This window comes from Ailuropoda melanoleuca, chromosome X (genome assembly GCF_002007445.2).
Source record: "Ailuropoda melanoleuca isolate Jingjing chromosome X, ASM200744v2, whole genome shotgun sequence".
Classification (NCBI taxonomy): Eukaryota; Metazoa; Chordata; class Mammalia; order Carnivora; family Ursidae; genus Ailuropoda; species Ailuropoda melanoleuca.
In genome coordinates this window covers 33,401,214-33,421,393 of record NC_048238.1, presented here as the reverse complement: position 1 = coordinate 33,421,393, position 20,180 = coordinate 33,401,214, and the positions used below count along the sequence as shown (strand labels likewise).

At 47.9% G+C, this 20,180-nt stretch overlaps 1 protein-coding gene across 1 annotated transcript in view; it reads right to left on the bottom strand.

Moving 5' to 3' along the window:
* LOC105239640 overlaps positions 1 to 20,180 on the bottom strand; it is a 183,106-nt gene that overhangs the window by 90,390 nt on the left and 72,536 nt on the right. The window contains exons 4-5 of the mRNA XM_034649923.1: positions 16,304 to 16,436; positions 8,949 to 9,138 (exon numbers count right to left, since the gene is read on the bottom strand). Of these exons, the coding sequence (XP_034505814.1) occupies positions 8,949 to 9,138; positions 16,304 to 16,428 (315 nt within the window). The 5' untranslated portion in view covers positions 16,429 to 16,436. The remainder of the gene's footprint in view (positions 1 to 8,948; positions 9,139 to 16,303; positions 16,437 to 20,180) is intronic.

The window sequence follows — 20,180 nt, the reverse complement described above, 5'->3', positions numbered from 1 at the left end:
TTCACTCCAACCTCTCACGCGGGCTTCGCTTCTGTGTGCTGTTAATCTGTCAAGAAATCAAAGACACACTGGCCTCAAAGGGGAGGCCCTGGCCCCACAGCTGCCTGCCAGGGTTATTATGAAGGCCTGTATCCATCCTAGCCCAGGAGCTCACTGGGAGCAAGTGGCAGCAGACAGGGGAAAGTCAGAGATCAGGGATCTGAGCAGGGGAAGGCGATGTGTGTAAGCCGAGGGTGGGAAGGGGCACTTAGGGATCAGGACTTGAAAGATGAAAGCACCCTAGGGATGGAGCAGTCATGACTGCTTTCGTGCAAGGACAGACACGAGAATGATCTGAGATGCTTGCAGGGGAGACCAAAGGTCCACCCGGCCCGGGGTCTCCTCTCTCAGGGGTGGCTCAGGCGCTTCTGTGGGAAGGAGAGAAGGGTGGAGCAAGCTGGTGAGCCAGCCTCCTTTATTTCATCCTCCCCATCACTCCTGCGGGTCCAGAGAGAGGCCACGCAGCTGCCTGGCCCGCCCTCAAAAACTACTGGAAAGCATAAATTGATCAGGGCAGTGGTTCTCAAAGTGTGGTCGGCAGACTGGCAGTGACAGCAGCAACGGCACCTGGGAACTTGTCAGAAATGCAGATTCGCGGGCCCCACCCCAGCCCCACGGAGTCAGAAAGTCTGGGATGAAGTCCAGCACTCTGTGTTTTAACTAGCCCTCCCCAGGGATTTGGATGCATACCCAAGTTTGAGAACCACTAGATTAGGAAAGACAAGGCAGGGATATCTGGAGAGTCCACTGAAGGGGAATTTTTCAAGCGTGTAAGAGAATGGAATAGAAACGTCGGGATTCGTAGCTGCTTTTTACGTGATTTCTGACATGAATGCTATCCATAGCTTAAAAAGCAAAACGGCCGTAGACCAGAGAAAAAAAACAGAATTACTTTTCCAAATTAATGTTCTAATGTTAACAGGACCCTTTTTGATATTTCTTTGGGGGAGAGGGGGTGGATTTTCAGCGGAAAAACTGTCTGGAGTCAGTTGGGAGCAGCGCACGGTGTTTTGATTATGAAGAGAACATCCCCAGAGCTCATGCACGCCTGAAATTGTCAAGTCCCCCCAAAGCTTGTGCTCAAAAAGTCACATAAATATGTTATAAAAGAAAACTGATGTTTCTAAAAGAAAAACCTGCAAGGACAGCTTTTAAATTAAAATTCTTGGCTGTTCAGTATAGTAGAATAAGGTAGAAGGCTCCCTCCTTGCTCTCAGCTCACGGCCTCCCAACTTATTTACTGAGAAAATTGAAGCCATCAGAAGTGAAATCCCACATGAGCCTACCACCACCTACCCCCGCCTCCCCGCCTCCCTACCCTCCGCTCCGCATTCCCTTGGGCAGAACCTTCCCACAAGGCTGGAAGACCACGTTCTCCCTTGGTACCCTGGGATGCCACCAGCTCTCACGGTTCCAAAGACGCTCCTCCTGCAACCATTGATTACGCCTCCCAGTTGGGGGGTACCCTCTGCATACGGACATTCGGAACTGTGGCCCACCCTTCACGGTTTCTCTTGACCCCATGGCCACCACCAGCTACCAAGCTGCTCCCCTGCTCCATTTAAGTTAAACGAACATGTACGGAGGCTAAGCTTGCTGTCTCTACTTTCTCTACTCCTCCTCTTTCCAGATCCCTTTCTGATCAGGCCTCACCTACTCCACCGAAATCCTCTTCCAGGTCACCAGAGATTTCCATGTTGTCAGCACCGGTGACCCACACGCTAGCTCTCTGTCTCTGCCTCTCAGCCGCCTCTGACAAGGTTCACATCTCACTGGCCTCTCCTTCTCCGTCTCCTCCCTGAATCCCCTCACTTCTCCCTGTCCTCAACTTTGGAATGTTCCAGAGGACTCTGAGTCTCTTGCCTACTCTAGCTCTTCACACGTTCCTAAGTGAGTTCATCCAGTCCCTCAGCTTTACAATATCCACTAGGAGAGCAAAAACTCTCCAGAACGAACCATTTCTCTCCACCCTCACCGCTATCACCCTGGTCCAAGCCTTCATTGTCTCTTGCCTGGGCACCCTCATCCTACAGGCCTATTCTCCTTCAAACCAGTCCTTTGAAAAGGCAAGTCAGATCATGTTTCCTCTCTACTCAGAACCTCAAGTTGTCCAATCTCACAAACACTAAATGACAAACCTGTACCCAGACCTGCAAAGTCCTGCCTGACCCTGCCTTGGCTTCTTCTAAGAACTCGTTTCCTACGGATTCCCTTCTCGCTCTTGGGCTCCAGCTACTCTGGCCTCCTTGGAGGTCTTTAAATCCGCCAAGTTGCTCCCAACTCAGAGCCTCTGTGCTTGCCACTTTGTCTGCCTAAAAATGTTCTTCCCTTAATCTCCATTTCTTCCTTCCTGATTCCATTCACGTGTCTGCTCACCAAACAGATCTTCCCAAACCCCTCATCCTCAAGTCATCCTCACATCCTCACTCTATCCAATCCCACCATCTATCATTTTACCCTGCATTATCTTTTCTTCATAGCACTTCCCACTACCTGGCACGTTATGTATTTACTTCCTTATTTGTTGTCTGCCTCCCTCATATGGAATATATGCTCCATGTTTCCCAGCATCTAGAACGGTGCTTGGCACCAAGTAGGCTTCCAGTAACATTTTGTTGAAGTAATTAATGGTGAACAAAGGTATGTTCTCTGTCCTACAGAAGAAGGTGAGGGTGAAATTTGACACAGGGTATGTACCAGTTCTCTGGAAAATTCTACATATTCTCCCTGGCCAAGTGTAGACTTAGTTTATTTGGGAGATCAGTGCTGGGTCTCTGAAAAGCAGAGTCTGGGGAGCAGAGTAGAGTGGCTGGAGCTTGGACCCTGGAAGCATGCTCTCTGTCCTGAATCTTGACCCCATCGTAGCTGTAGGACCTTGAGCAGATGACTACAACACCATGAGCCTCAGTTTGCTTATCTGCAAAGTAGTGATGATAATTGTGCTCGTTTTCCAGGGTTGTTGTGATAACTAGTGAATTAATATATAGAAACTGCTGAGAACAATGCGTAGCAGGTAATAAGCATGAACTATTATTACCTGCCCTGTGCAAGTTTCCTGGGCGATTCTGGCGTCTCGCCAGGTTTGAAAATCGCCGCTACAGACTGTAGACAGCATTAAATGAGAGACAAGCGGTCTTCACGAGGAGCAGGGCAAGCTAGAGGTTGAAGAGAAACTTGAAGGAACACACCTGGCTGCTTTCTGAAGGGTGAACGGCATCGAGCGGATCCCAAGACGGGCATCATGCTCTCCTAAGGGCACCCAGGTCATCTGCTACTGGTCTGGGGGAATCAGCACCTTCTCAGTGAGATTCTAGGTGGTTTTTCTCACCCAGCTAACCAGTTCAAAGGCATATAAACTGTCTTCTCCAGCCACGGCTGGTGATAGAAAGATCCATGTGCTGCGCTCAGGGCTGCTAGGGCACAGAGAATATCACAGGGGTGCTAACCAGGCCCAGCTGTAATGGCAGCAATGGCTCCTCCTCTAGGACTCCAGAAGCTCCCATGCTCCTCACAAAAGCCTTGCCAACCTGCCTCCTGATGTCAGAAATCCCTTTAGCAGGGGACACGCTTTCCCTTGCAGGGCAAATGATGTACCAAATGTGGACACCTCCAGAAGATTCCCAAGTGCAAATGGACAACATATTCGATAAGTCACTCTGCAAAGCAGGTTCAGATAGGAGAAGGGTGCTATCCCATTTTCCATCCCCCACCCTCCACCCAAACTCATGGACTTCCCACCTCTGTCAAGATCACTGGGAGACTTAATTCACCCAAAGAGGGACAATATAAAGGGCATGGTGCTCATCTACATTTTTGTAAGCCGCTTCTTTCTTGGCACGTGGTTTCGTTTAGCTCAAGCGGGATTGGCAGGGCCGGGCCAGCCTTTCACCCTGCCTGTGAGCCAAACCAAGGCTTTATCTGCCGGTGGCCGGTGTGAGGTGTGTGTAGAATTCACTGGTTCCTTCAGCCACTATTACAGGGCCCCTGCCATGAACCAGGATGTGACAAGGACATAGTCTTGACCCAGGTTCAGGAACTGACTTCTTCCTCCGTATACCTTCTGGGAAGGTCACCTTCACTTTAATCAAACTATTTTCCAAGCACAGCTTTTGAACACTGCCTCTAGGATCTAGATTTAGAGTCATGTGGGAGAATCGGTTTCATTTTACCTAAAGCTGATGGAAAGGTTACCACTTCTTTCTGCCTCCGGTACCCCTTCGCCCCTCTCAGCCCCATTCCCACACATCTCTCCCTTGCCGCTCCTACGAACGCCTGCAGTTCCTGGAGTTCAGGAGTCTGGTCTATCTCTCCTGGGCTGGGGCAGCTCCCTGCCCATTGGCCTGGTTGTCAGCATCCAGGGTCCTTCTTTATCTCTCCTGGGTCTCCCTGTGCTCTCTGGCCTTGCAGATTCACTGTGTGAGCAGAATTCTAGGCGCTCCTTGGAAAGGGCTGGTCTAAAGGGGTGGAGCTCCCAGCCCTCACCGCTTAGGAGATAGTAACAGATGTTTCTAAAACAATCCTTCTTTTGTGAGACTTGCCTCACAAAAGCGGGTCTCCCCACTTTCCCAAGCCCTGGGGTTTTTTGAAATGATTATCTGATACACAATGTTACATTAGTTTCTGGGGCACCACAGAACAAGCCTCCCTTTTATATCAATCTCTCCCCACTTTGCGCTCACTGGCTTTTCCTCAAGGCTGACGTGATCTCGGGCCGCCGTCCACACGGTACTGCTCGGGTTGGTGAGTGTGGTCCCAGTGTGTCGTGCACCTCCCACGGGAAGGTTAGAGGGCCAGGCACTGAATCTTTTCAGCCTCCCTACAAAACAGGTATTCTCACCCTCATTTTACAGGTGAGGAACCGAGGCGAGGGGAAGGGAGCGAACTTGCCCACACGGCTCCGGCGAGTCTGTGCTGCGCCTGCCACGTGATCATGTCTTTTGAGGATGCTGAAAGGCCCACGGTTCAAAATTATATTTGCACTGTCCCTTCACCAAAGTGTGCACAGCTGCACACACACACAAGGAACACACTCCTATATCATCACAATAAATAAGCGAAATTGATAGCACATTAACCCAAAGGATTCACTGGAGTCTATAACTTGGGTTATGTAACTTGGGAGATATAAACCAAACAGTCTCCTATAAGGGGGTAATAAGCTTATCCTCAGAGCAAGATCTGGTGTCGAAGGTTCTTACATGGCCACTTACCAGCTCTGTGACTTTATCTCTCCAAGCCCATTGCCTCATCTGTAAAAAATGGGAACTTTTACACTTGTACCTGCCTGCCTCATGAGCAGAATCAAATAAGATAATGGAGGACTTAACAATACACCTGTCAAGAGAGAAGACAACAAATGCCTTTGTGCGTTCAAACTATTATGGCTTGGACAGCGTGAGTTTTATAGTCACTAACTCAAATATACAAAATTGTGACTTCCCAAAATTTCCCGTAAACCGGACTTCAATTCTGTCTGGGGCTCCCATCTGTCTGATGCAGAAAACATAGCGTGATCACTAATGGGCTGCCAGACACTCCAGCGATTTTCTCAGTCATCCAGATTGAAACTCAAAGCAACTTGCAGTTCCCTGCGTCGCCTCCCCTCCTTCCCCTAGGCTGGCTTTCGGCTCCGGTGTTCCCCAAATGTCTGAGCACCAGCAGGAAGAGGGGCCTTCCTCGCAGTCTCCATCTGTCTACGTCTTTTGAGATGTGCCTATGTCCTCATTCTTTCCTGGATGGGTGGTCCATTCTCTGCTGAGATGTTCCCCTTGCTGGCATTATACCTACTGTCTCTCTCTCTTTCTCTCTCTGTCTCTCTCTCTTGACTCCTTTTAGTTTAGCCTGTAAATATGGGCTGTTTTCAAGATTCAGCACTTGGCCCTACAGCACTTTTTTCTACATGATTTCCCTCAGACACTTTATCTACTTTTCTGGCTCCCCCAACCTGAGATCAAAGGTGAAGACCCCCAAATCAAAGCTCTGGCCCCAATTTCTCCCCCTGATCATCACAGAATCATGATGGTGGTGCTGGAAGGAACCATTTTCCTGCAGGACTTTGTATTTCCAACTGCCTGGTAGACACCCCCCCCCCGCCCCTGCCCTGGCTGCTTTGTAACCACCCCAAATTCGCTCTAGCTAAGTCCAGATTTAGGATCTGACCCCCAGAGAGCCAGCTCCCCTCTACGGTGCCTTATGGTTCCCAAGGGAGGTGCCATTGCCTCCACCGCGCAAGTTCGAGGCTTAGAGCCTCTCGGCATCGTTCTTCCTTTCACTCTCCTCACATCTGCTTGGGCCTGCGATGCTCACTTCTCACCACTTAAGGCCTCTGGAAGCTGTTTCTCCTTTCCACTCATACTGGCACCACCAGCATTTGGGCAATTACTGCTTCATGCCTCAATTACTAAAATCGTATCCTGATTTGCTTCCAATTAAAATGCATCCTACCCGACAAGTCTCTTATCTACTTCTCTGTGACCTCCCAATCAATACTTGTTGAAACATAAGGGGTTCTTAATGGGTGGCACAGGGTTCACAGATGGGCTCCAGGGGAAACTGCGAACCCTCTGAAATAATAGGAAACATTACTTAAACCAGATGATTAGAAATTTGATTGACGATGCAAATGTTTCTCAGGAAGGGAGCGAGTGCGTCGACCTACACTCACACCTGAAAGTCAGTGTGGCTCGTGTTAGGAGCTCTCCTGAGACTGCATCTGAAGGGAGAAAATGAAGGGCTGTGACCCCAAGAGTCAGTCTTGGTTCATCACTGGTTTCATAGACTCTAATTAGCCAGTCAGTCATTCTGTCTATCTGGAACACAGAGTATAGGCCAGAACTTTCGATGTAGCATTTTACTTCATCTTCATCACGAGCTTTTTATTGCACCCATTTTCATATGAGGGCATTGAGGCTCGGCGAGATTAAATCCGCTCCAGGCCACACCTGGACTAGAGTGCTGGGACCCCGACCCAGTCTAAATCCAGCACCCGCATTCCCTCCCAAATCCCTTTTTTCTCCCCAACCTTCTGTGTGCCAGTGACTGGTCCTGCCCTCAGCATATGAACATGAATAGAACTGAGTGAAATGTATGTTAAAGCCCCCGGCATTGGGCCCGGTGCAAAGTGGGGATTCAAAACTGTTGGTTCAAAGAATAATTACTGAAAAGCATCGTGCTGAGTGCTCAGCTTAGGGAATTGGCAGGGTGATAAGAGAAGGTCATCCAAAGTGGCAAGGCAGCACCAAGCAAGAGGGTCCAACTGCCGGGGACAACCAAATGTGTGATCCACTGAGCAGCGAGCCACTCGGAGCCAAAGGCTTAGTCTCCATCAGCCTCTCTAATAGCCTTCATCACACGGCTATTAAATAAATCAAGTCCAATATGTAATTTTACAGGTGCAACCGAAAGCAAGAAAAGAGAAGAAATATAGAAAATGACCTGGGAAATTTGGGGTGGTACAACTACAGGCGAAATTTCCCTTTGTCTCTTCTGTATGTACGTAACGATCCACAGAAAGAAGTAGGACAATATTATCAAAAGGAACAGTGGAGGTAGGATCCGAGGGTCAGGGGGACAGAATGTCCCTGTCCATTCTTCTATCACAGAAGACCTGCACGTCTGTTACATAACGTGTCCTTGACCGGGTGGAGCTGGGACATATCGTTAGGGCAAGTTTATCTCACAGATAAACACACCCGAGCTCCTGGAGACCTACAATTTGACCACACCATGCAGCGAAAATCAGCCATTAAGAGTATGGCCAGGCTAAAAAAATCAGAAAACCTGCCTGATAGGGGCCTTAACGCTGGTTCTAAGCACTTAGTGTAATTCCTTTCCTGCCAAGGAGGCTGATGGGCTTCATTATTACTCATTTGATTGTTTCAGGGTCAACCCGGGTTTTTAGTTAATAATTCTCTCATCATCCTGTCCCCTTCTAACTGGGGCCCACCACTGCCACCAGCTCTTGGTGCCTCAGCCAGGAAATCTTTTCCTCAGTCAGATAGCGACAGCCCTCTCTCCCTTCAGGGGACACTTTTCCACTGTTACGTGATACGGCCACGAGCCACCTTGGGGAGTCCTAGCTCGAGCATTTCATGGGTGATTTCCAGCTCACCTCAGAAGTCAGCACAAAACTGCGCGCCTTCTTCTCCCCGTACTTTGTTTTCAACTCCCAGGGACCTAGTTTCCTCCACCCTTTGGGAGGGAGTGTGTGAAAATCTCAGCAAGTGACACGGGAGCGAACACGACCAGCAACGGTAACCACGAGGCTGCAACGGCTGTGCGATGCTTCGCCCTGATTTTCTCCTGGGCTGCCCGGACAGGCCAGTTCCCAGGCCGAGCAAGCCACACGTGTGATGCAGCCCTCATCCGTGATAAAAGCAAGGAGACATTTCATTCCAACTTTGGCCACTCATCTCCCCCCCCAACACCCCCACATAGAAAGTGGGCCGTTTTCTTCCTGGATTCTGTGCTTCCCCACCTCAGTTGGTCACGCAGCCTGAGCAGAGGCAAGGGTCACGCCCGGCTGGCTTTCAGGGCTTCTCGGGTCAGGAACCGGTGCCCCCACCCCTGCATTTCCATCTGCTGTCCCAGCCCGGCCCTGGCCCTACCTGCTTCTCTCGCCCGGCCGGCCCATGGGTTGGAGCTCCCGTTGGGGGCTAGAGGAAGACAGGCGCTGGCGAAATTCTCATGAAAGAACAGATGCCTTCTCCGTGGGGGTGTTTATAAATAAAGTTCAGAGGACAAATAGCTTGCTGGAGGCAAGGAAGATCATTTTTAAACGCAAGTGGCTATGGTGACATCGGAGTTTACTCCGGAGCAAGCCTGGCCGGCATGGTCGGGCATGGGAATTAGAAAGTGTCCGGGACGCTGGACACATGGGCATTCTCAATAAGGAGGCAGAGGAAACTTACCTGGGACGTTTCAGAGGTCTCTCCATGTGTACGCTCACACAGGCTCCTCAGGGTCACACGCTGCCACATCAAACGTACACCAAGGGGGCCATCGGCATCGTCTCCAGAATCCCCAGGTGAAGACAAGCCTATGACAGCAGCTGGAGGGTGGGAAGTCGCACAACCATCATGTAGAGGTTCCATTTGCCAACTTTGAGAGAAGGGGAGAGGCGTAGAAAGATGGGCGTAAGTCAATGTTACCTTAAAGTAGGGGTTTTAATCTGGGATCCGAGGAAGAATTCAAACTCAGAGGTCTGTGGACTGAGATGGGAAAAGGTTGCCATTTTTAGACTCCCTGACCTCTAATTAAAATTTAGCATTTTCATGAGCACTGTTTGTTGTAAGTAAGTGTTGAATCACTGAATCCTACTTCTGAAACCAATATTGTACTGTATGTGAACTAATTAGGAAGTAAATAAAAATTTGCAAAGGGAAAAAAATAAAATAAAATTTAGCGTTTTCTTTGTTCATGAATGTAGGAAACAGGCCACCATTTTATTAGTGGTAACTGTGTCTTTGTCACCAATAAATGTCATATCCATTTGTATAGCTGTGGTTGTGCAGAATACCTCAATTTATCATTTCTGCTCATCTGTGCTTCACAATTATGCCAGCTATTACACCTGTCACTAGAACTTGCTGTTGAATATATCAATGAAACACATCAATTACTATATCACAAATGTGTTTACTAATATTTTGATAACTATATTTCAATATAATTGCCTCCCTTTTGAATCTGATGTATTTTTGATGCATCTTAAAAACACTCTTTTGAGAAGGAATGCATTGGCTTCATAAGACTGCCAAGGGGGTCCATGGCACAGAAAAATATGAGGCACCCCTGTCTTTGAACATCTCATGTCAAGGGTCTATCATGAATGAATATGGACAGCTTATTTTATATAATCACCACAAGCCCACAAACAATTTTCTCATTGATCCTATATTATGAATGAGGAAGCTGAGGATTAAAGCAGAATCTGTTTGATTTCAAAGGCTGTGATCCTTCTCGTACATCATGTGCGTGCGTGCGCGCACGCAGAGACACACAAATACACGTCTTTTTATGACTCCCAAACATCCAGTCAAAAATTCAATTAGCACAGACACTACTGGCCATCAAACTAAATTAACTAGTGATCTGTCTCTACAATGCCACAAGAACTGGTTGAAACAATGAAAAAAAATCAATCTAACAGATGTTTTGTCTAATTGCACTCATAATTTGATGGTCCTCTCCTCCCTTCCCAAAGTGGCTGAGTAGGCCAAGAGGGTCCTGTTCTGGGACACAAGTGAAATGAGCCCATCCAAGTCCAGGCTTCCACACCCCCTCCCCTTTCCACCCTGGACACCTACCCCGTTCTGCACAACCTAAAGGCTTTAGGGCTAAATTATTCATGAAGAGAAGAGGAGGGAGTGTGGGAGGGGAAAGGAGGGCAGGGCAGGGCTACAATCCAGTTTGCCTTGGGTGCCAGGGAGAAAGACAGAGGGGTCTCTACCCTTATAGAATTAACATTAAAATTTTGAGGACCAACAAGAAAGAAAAAAAATTCCTCAAAGAGCACATTAATTCATGACAACACCGGCGACTGCCACAAAGGAGGAATTCAGGGCATTATATCACAGAGGGTCCTCACCTAGTCTGGGGCCTAAGAAAAGATTTCTCTGAGGAATCAGTGTTTGCGGACTCATCTTTTATAGTATTTATGGTTTTAATATCCTGCTGGCATGTAACCCTCCTTTCATTATAATATGAAATACAAGGCAGGCCTCACCTATGTCTCCTCTTGGAGGAGAAGGGTGTTTTTCCCACCGTTGCTAGTTAACATTCCACTGCTGGGAAGCGGGAGCCGGTGGCAAAGGTGTCTGTCAGGCGTGCTTAGAGCACAGCCCCAACAGCTTGGGATGCCCCCGGCCCGTGGCAGCACCGCTAAGCACAGTGAGGTTGAACAGCGCCGCGCAGCCCGCCCGGAGTGGCCCAGCCCGTCCCCGGCCCTGCGGCTGGTGTGGGGACAGGGGCGCACCAGCCACACGCCTCGTGGGGCATTCCTCCGGCCTGCTGCAAATTCCATCAATCAGCCTTTGCAGTCCCTGTCCCATTTGCACAGTGTCTTTTCAACTAGAAGCATAACAGTCGCCGTTACGATGAGGGATGGTCTCGTATGAGGGAAACCTCCTTTTCCCAGGAGGCAGGGACTCCCGGAGTAAAGGTTTAACATTCCTACTTGAGAACAAAATTACAGTACATTCAGGAAGCACCCCTTCCGATAAATTATTCCACCCGATTTTGTAATCCCTTTTTTCTCCCTCCTGCCTTCTTTTGACATCACTGATAATGGGCGCTCAGCAACATGGGGAAGGACAGAAGAGAGAGGAACAAAGACATTACTGTGAACCCGAATCGCAAATAATAAATTGAGTTTTGGAGGGTATTGCGAACAAATACGTACAAAACCTCTTTATGCTCAGAGTGAAATCTTGTCCTCACTTTAAGATTTCTTCCTGAGACATCTGTTCTGTTGATGGACATACGTGATCTCATGACTTGTGGGGGAAAAAAAAGGATTTGCCACCCACGTAAGAAATATTCTTATTCTGGGAACTTCTGACTCGTACACCTCTATTTGGTGTCCTGCTAACTACATTCCAAGGGTCATCTTTGTTCTCTAGAGGAAGCTTTATGTAACAGTCACTTACAAAACAGATTTTGCTTGGATAAATCATACCCAAGTAATATTAATAACAAGGATGTTACAGCCACAGTCCCTCTGTGCACTTAGAAATTTACTCTCTATTGTTAGCACAAAGAAACTAGAATTCCATGTTTATGTTAATAGATCTGGATTCAGTAGCTATTAAAGTGGAAAAACAAAATCGCTATCAATCATCCATCTTTTCTATAACCCTTTAAATCATACAACTTGAAAATCTTCTAAGAGCAAAATAGAATTATACCTCTTTTAAAGAGAGCAAATTTAACATATCATTGGGTTTTATACTCGCCACTTATAAGAAATCGTTTGATTGTACTTCATCCGACTTAACAATTATTCTGATTCTTAATAGCAAATTCTTTCATATACTGATTTGAATACTGTCACTAAGGAAATGTATCCAAGTCCACAGTTCTCCATATTTTCCTAGCTTATTCTTCTAAGCTTGTTTTTCTTGGACTTCCGGCTGAAATATTAAAGTGTTCTAAAGCATATTAAGCTAATACTGCAGAACACTGGTCTGTCATGAACTGTTGACATGCCAATAAAAAGGGGTTCCAAAGTCAAATAAGATCATACTGCAAACTGTTATGTCCCAGAAAAGTCACAAAGCCCCTTGGCATGACCAATACTCTGAGGAGCCTATGATGAAGAAACCTATATAACTTTATTTGATTCAGGGTTTCCAAAGCTTCCTTAATCACTGACCTCCCCTCCTCTCCACTGCACCCATGCTTACGGAGCACACAACACTCCCAGTCTTCAGAACCGCACAACACTCCCAGTCTTCAGAACGCGGTTCGGGACACTCTCACAGCACACGAAGCCTGGGTCTACACGCATACCTGGTTTTGCAGAATATGGTTTGATTCGTCCAAACTAATATGTAGTCATGAGTTGCCAACTGGTTGTTTTCAAAGGAACTGCACATTTGACTTAGCTCAAGGACTACCTTGTTGCTTCTTTAAAAAAAAAAAATCTGTTTCTGCAGATAGATACACTGACAATCCCTAAGCAAAAATGAAAATCCAATCAAGCTCATTTCTCCAGGACTGTCTCATTCTTCATTTCAGGGGCGCCTGGGTGGCTCAGTCTGACTCTTGATTTCGGCTCAGGTCATGATCTCAGGGTCGTGAGATCGAGCCCTGCATGTGTCGGGCTCCAAGCTGGGCGTGGAGCCCGCTTAAGGTTCTCTCTCTCCCTCTGCCCCTTCCCTCCTCTAAAGAAAGAAAGAAAAGTCTTCCTGTTGTTTCGATTCTCCGTCTCCCAGTTAGCAATTTCAAGACAGAATCTTGGGGCTGGGAAATGAGAAACCCGGAGTGTTGGAGCTTGAAGAACTTGAGAAAACTCCAAACCCGTCCGTTCACTAATGGCCCAAAAACTCACCCCGCTTCCCTGCACCGGCTCCTCGGACTCGACATCATGTCCCTCCCTTCTGTTTACCAAAAAACCAGTGTTGTTTGTGCTGAAGACTGACGCCCATGAGGAACACGGATATTTAGGTGCCCGCATTCTTTAGGTTGCCAGAGGCACTTCCGATGGGGCGAACTCCCTAAGGGAAAATTCACATCACAGTGTGAGGTCTTGGAATCTCACATATGGAGTTATTTCTTCACTAGGGTCTTGTAATTAATTCTAATTAAGGGAAACATTAAGTAATGTTTTCCAATTAAGCCCACAAACAGCTTTCGACCCACAGTAGAATGCCTGTTTGTTCTTCGCTGGGGACATTAATATTATTAAGCACTGATAAAAGACAGTATTCGTGGCCTGCATCTCATGGCAGCTGCAAAACTGCTTTCCCTAGAAGGGACAGGGATACACTGCTTGTTCTTGGGTTGTGCATTATTTTAGGGTGGCCGTGGTGAGTGGAAGAGGAGGCCTGATGGAGATTATGGGGAAGCTCGGAAGCCTGGGCTTGGGGGGGCGGGGTTCCTGCCTCTCTCTTTCTCCCTCCCTGCCTTCTTCTTGCTGCTGTTGACCTAATCGCACTTCCCTGGGCGGGTGGTGCTGTCACAAGTCAAATGCTACACCTGTGCCTAATTCTCAGGCAACACAAGGAAGACTCGGCCACATTAGAAGCAATTGGCTGTTTGCAGGAAGCACGATGATCTGTAGTCACATCTCATTAGGGGCGCCTGGGCCCCGTGGTGCACAAGTGAAGCAAACGCTGCCAATGTAATTTGTTTTATATGCCTAATTCTCTTCCTTATAATTAACATCTGAAATGCGAAAACAAAACGAGAGCGCTTTGCAGGCGTCTGGGATCCGTGGAGCACTCTCAGGGAGACTGGGATTTTAGAGCAGTCCTTTCCCACCACAAATGGCAGGGTGTGCTGGGGGTGGGACATCCGGAGGTCACCCGGGAGGGCTGATCCCTGGGGTGCCCGATGTGTGGGGAGGGAGGAGGGGACAGAGAAGGGAGAGTCAGTGTTATCCCTCCCCCGTTCCCTGTGCGAGGGTTGAACTGCTGTCATCTTCTCTGGGATGAAGTGGCCCTGCAAAGGTGGCACAGGCGTGGGACAGAGCCACCAGTCAAGACTTCGCTCTGTATTGCCCTAGGCAGCCTTTGTGGCCATTCCTCCACTGCCTTCCCCCCACAATAGCTGGAAACGGTCGGACGCGGAGGGAAAGAGGAGAAGCAAGGTGTGATGGGTTTTCTGCCACCAACCAGACTGTGAAACCAGGCGAGATCGTCATTCGCCTGGTCTCTGCAGCGTGTACAGGGCTGTGCCCAAAGTTTCTGGTTTGGTCATCCGATCTGGAGCCTGCCCATCTAAATCCAGCTAGATGAGATCGAGCCCACATCAGGGGCGTACCAGGCAGCTCTCTTGGTTGCAAACGCCAAAAACTGACCCTAGATTACAAAAGCTGAAGGACAGTTTACTGGCAGGATATTGGTTAGCTCGCAGACTTGACAAAAATGCAAGGAGATGAAGGAAAGAAGCTGAAGCCCACCAGCAAAGATAGGGTCATGTTGCAAGACCAGCCTGGTGAGAGGGTCCCACCCACTGCAGCCTCTGAACGCTGCCACGGCTCCTGAGGTCCCCGCTAATCAGTGGGTGCCATCCACCTCCTTGTCTCCCACCGGTCTGCAACGGGGAACCTGGGAAGAAAGCTCAGATGTGGAGTAGCCAAAATATTACAAGTGTTCCCTAGCTTTGGGCAGCACACTTGGCCGTACATTGGCTATCCGCCCAGGTCCTGGTTAGTGTCTCTCTGTCACCCTCCTCTTCCTCCTCCTCTTTCTCTTCCTTTTTTCTCTTTTGTCATAACAATGTCCATAATCATTTGTTGAGCAATGATGCAATTTGGTAGGTGGTTTACATTCATTCTTTCATCTCCACGGAAACCCATGAAGCACGTATGATGATTCCCATTTTCAGGTAAGGAAATTAAGGTTTTAAAAGTGAAGCAACTGGCCCAAAGTCACCCAGCTAATGCATCAGAGAAGTGGGATTTGAGCCGGTGTCTGGCTGACTTTAAAGCCTGAGGTTTAGGTGGGATAAAGGAGCCCCTCTCAATGTTAAAAAATCCATAGACACCAACAAGATAATACTTAGAGCATGCATTGATTAAAACTACGTAATGACAGGGGAGTCTGGCTGGTTCAGGCAGTAGAGTATAAGACTCTTGAGCTCAGGGTTGTAAAGATTTGAAAAGCAAAGCTTTAGGGGCACCTGGGTGGCACAGTTGGTTGAGTGTCCAACTCAGTGTCAGCTCAGGTTGTGATCTCAGAGTCGTGAGATCCAGGCCCGCGTGGGGCTCCGTGCTCAGTGCAGAGCCTGCTTGGGATTCTTTCTGCCCCTCCCACTTATGCACTTGCTCTCTTGCTCTCTCTCTCATAAATAAATAAATCTTTCAAAAAAAGAAAAGAAAATATTTAAGAAAAGTTTTAAAAATACATAATGAAAAAGCAATGTTAATTCTGTATAAATTAAGATCCATTTTATGAGTCCCAATTATACAAACACACAATGTTTTCATCACGACAGGATGCCCATGATTTGTAAAGAGAATGTGAAGGATTTGTTACCTAGCAAGGCTTTCACAAGGCCCCTCACACATGCCCCTTGCAATAACTATGTCCCCTCAACCCACCAGTTAGTGGGCAGGCACATGCCTGGAGTATGGGCAGTTGGTTCAGAACTCTGATACAAACCAGAAATCATGAACCACGGCAGTAAAACCTGTATCTCTGTGGTGGCCATAGAACGTGCATAATAAATGTTGAAGGAGGGCAGGGTGGAAGGGAGGGAGAGAGAAAGAAACAGAGGGAGGAAGGGAGGGGCGGATTTAGTTAGGAGAAACCAGCAGGAGAAGCTGAGCCAACTTGAAGGTTAAGACTAACAGGTTCCCCGTGTTCAAAGGCCAAGTCCAGAAAAGTCAACTCCTGCTGGAATAATAGGCTGACTTCACAGGTCCTGGAAGGTGAACTGAAACAAGGAGGCCATAACCTTGAGGAGGCAACTGGAGACCAAGGCAGCAGAGAGCCAGGGAAAGGGCTCAAGTAATTACACACAGGCTGGGTCACTGACAGAAGGAAAGGGACCAAACACCAAGCCCACCACTCACCACCCAATAGAGGGCTTCTCTTACCATGCTGCCAAGGGGGCAGAACAGGCCTCAGGGTTCCAGCCAGCTTCAGCCCCTCCATGCATTCTGGAAGACCTCCTTTCCTGGAATGTGTTCTCTGGAACGCTCCTGTTCCATGAGATCTTCATAAGGCTTTCTACGAAGAAAGAATATGTGCTGAAATTCTATCCCCCTCTTGGAGTTTCACAGTACATACAAGCGTGCTAAAGGCTGTTGCAAATGCGAGGTGAAGACACCCATTTCCCTTTATTGAACCAAACTGATTTCCCGAATTTACTGGATCCTGGCACTGTGGTGGCAGATTGGCCATTACCATCTCAGAGGGCATTACGGTTCCAAGACGAGAGGTACAGAAACACGATCCCACAGCACTGCCACCCTAGAGTCATACGGGCCCTTCTTCCATGGAGCCGTGTCCCAGGAGGATCAGCTTTCCAACTTGCACACTGACTAGGTTTCCATGCATATTCATCCTGACTCCAGAAATGTCCAGAAAAGTCAGTGGCCAATGGCCAATGGAAGTATTTTTAAGGCCCTTATATCATCCCTTCTGGAGCACTTTCCTTGACTCTTCCCCATCCCAAGCCTACCTCAATCCCACCCAACCCCAGTTGGCTGCCATATCCCCAGTATCAAGGCGAAGAGCACACACCGTGAACCTATCCGCCTGGCTTCGAATTCTGGCTCTGCCACTGTACTGTGTGATTTTTGGCAAATGACCTCTCTGTGCCTCTTCAGTTTCCCCACGTGAAAACTGGCATTCGTAATGTTACCGACCTCACCGGGGTTGTTGTGAGGATGAAATGACTTATACATGTCAGCACTGAGACTACCCGCGGGCAGACAGTAAGCTCTGTCGAGGTATTTGCTCTCATTACTCTCACACTGCCCAGCAATGGCCATTTTGTCTGTTCGGCCATGAGACTGTGTGTGATTTGAGAGCAAAGGCTGTGGCTGTGGCTGTCTCTTGCGTCTAGCCCAGTGCCTGACACTTGCTGGCTATCCCCCATATAACTTGGTGAATAAAGAAATGATCTTTTGTGATTTTGAGAGAAAGCAGAGACCAAAATCTGTTTTCTAGAAAACCACAGCAAATTGAGAGCAATCAGCTGATGATTAAACACACACACACACACACACACACACACACACACACAGAGCTCAGGTGTGAAGCCACAGCTGAGAGATGTCTGGTTCCATACATATCCCATTGCCAGTCTCATCCCTCCAAGTGCATAATTACAAAACAAATGGTAAATGCCTTGTTTCATTTGAGTATCTTCTTTTAATGGAGAATTGATTTTCTCTCCCTTAGCAAAAATTTCCAGTGGCCTTACAAAGGGGAAAAATTAACTTTTACATTTGCATGTCAAATGTTTTAATTTTCAATTATAAAATCTGTCTTTCTAAGACATTCTAGAAATGGCAGCAGAATGGAAGCCTGGCTGCGGGCTCTAAATTGCTCTTAGCAGCTCAACTTTCTAATGTTCCATTCTGGGGCAAGCATTTCTTAATTGGGTGGGAGTTTCCAGACTTTTCATCCGCCGCCTTCTTCGTTTGCGAGGTGGGGGAAGAGAGCTGTTTTGATTCCTGAGCCTTGGTTTTCTTAAAATGATTGTCGGAAATTCTCCTGCCCTTCCACTCTCCTGCTCTAGCCACAAGGAGAGAGGTACCAGTTAATGATTCTTACCTGCAAAAGGGAAGGGAAAAAAAAAGCAGAGAAATTGGTAGAAGCGGGAAGATCCCCACCAGTCAGCCCCCAGGACCACAGCTTTCGAATTCCAGCCACAGACACAGATGCAGACCCGAAAGCATTTGTTCTTCACCATTTAAGCAAGATTCTTTTAAGCTAATCATATGCCACAAAACTTTAAAACAGCCATAATTCTGGTTAGCAGACCATTTTTACAGCTCTCTGCCTGTCTGTTTTGCCTTGCGGTGATAGACTTAGCTCGCTCTGTCCTTGTCCTAAACTCAGATATATGATGGTGGAAATGGACAAAAAAATGCAAAGAGAATTATCAAATACCAAAGAAGAAAATACCAAAGTCTGTGTTTTCCCCAGCTGGAGGTTTCAATTCACCTGGGAGGTGTTTTGTAGTTTGTGGCATGTTTCAACTTTAAAACCATCACAGCCCCAACACTGTGTAAAAAAAAATCTCTCCTCCGTGTGCGAGTGTGAGCGCGTGTACGTGTGTTTTCCCTTTCAGTTTTTTGGTTTTGTTTTTTGTTTTCGTGAAGCATAAACGTGAGGCTGTTTCATAGCCCAACGCAGGCCTTTAGAAAAACTGGGTCTGTCCTTAGCCTTGAAATGGCCTGGGCTGTTGCGTTCCTGGCAAGTCATCCTAGCAAGTTAGCCTCATGTTTTCCCAACTCCGGAAATGGAACGTGCTTGCGTTCAGTCCTACAGATACGGCACAGGGGCTATTTAAAAAGTTAGCCAATCTGGCGCCTCCCAGGGGCTTTTCAAAAGGTAGAGAACGTTAATATTCTAAACAGTTCTAGCATGTTTCGAGTTGCTTCATCATCCGTACAGCCTTTTCTTTAATATTCCCCAGGAGCGTGTGCGCAGGTTCAAATGGTGATAATTACCATAAAACAATTGTGTTGTCCTTCTCCCAATAAAAATTGCTCTGTTAATCAGCCAACACGCAGCCCCCTTGTCTGAGGACCCTTATGCCAAACTGGCAGGGTAGAACGTGGCGGCAGATAAATTAGCCCACGTGTGATTGCATGCGAAAACACATTGATTTGGGGTTTTTTTTTTTCCCTCTCCCGTTCAACCTGACAACTTGTCTAAATAGGGCTTCTGCCATGACCTGACAGCTCGTGGACAAGCTGTGTACAACAGGCCATTAAAACGAAATGTTCTGAATAGGGAGAGTACAAAACACAGACAAAGGGATAAGATTGAAAGATAAAAGGATGAACAAAGGAAGTGTGGAGGGGAGCTTGGGGGGGGTGGGGCCTGAAGATGCCCCCTTTAATTGTGCTTTCAGACTTTGTCGCAGGCTGGAGTCTCCAGAGCAGACCCTGAGATGGAGTTTAGGGCGAAGGCTATTTCTGGGGGATCGACCCTCAACTGCGGAAGGCGGGCGGGGGGCACCGGGCAGAGCGAGAAGCTGAGCCGTGATACAGGCTGGACAAAGTCCCAGGCAGCCCCCCGCCCCCGTGGAGCTCAGAGCGCTTGTCCTGTGTTGGTTGGCACCAAGCGGCTGGGGATGTATTCCACCTCTCACTCTCGGTCTTTGCAAAGGCAAGGGCGTGCCCTCTGGCTGCTGTACGAAGTCCTTCCCTGGAGGGGGATGAGCCTGGCCATCCCCCACGTGATCCTAGCCCAGCTCCCTACATCTCTGCGGTCACTCCCCAGCCCAGACGGGGTTATAAATTTCCATGGAACACAGCCTTCATATCACAGTTCCTCTTATTAAGCACAAACTAGCCCCATACTACAAGCTGTACTTACAGCTCCTTGAATTCTCATAACAACTGTAAGAGGCAGGGATTCTTAAAATGCCCATTTTGTAGATGAAGAATCCGAGGGCAAGAAGGATGACTCGTCAAAGGACCTACCACTGATGAATGGCAGCTGACATCTGCGCTCAGTGCCGTCTGATTCCGAAGTCCACTCTCTCAACTATGACACTACAGCTTTGCCCCGCTATCCGCAAGCGGGGTGTTGTTCCCTGCGAAACCTCTCCTAAGCCACAATGGCGTAAAGCAAAGAAGCAACTGCCATTCATTTACATGGAGGAATTGTTGAGCATTCCCAGACCCCTCAAATCACCTCTCTTAGGCTTGTGTGATACCTTAGGCCACATCTTGCTAATGGATGCATAAAATATATCGAGATAAAGCACAGATGCTCACAGACACAGTT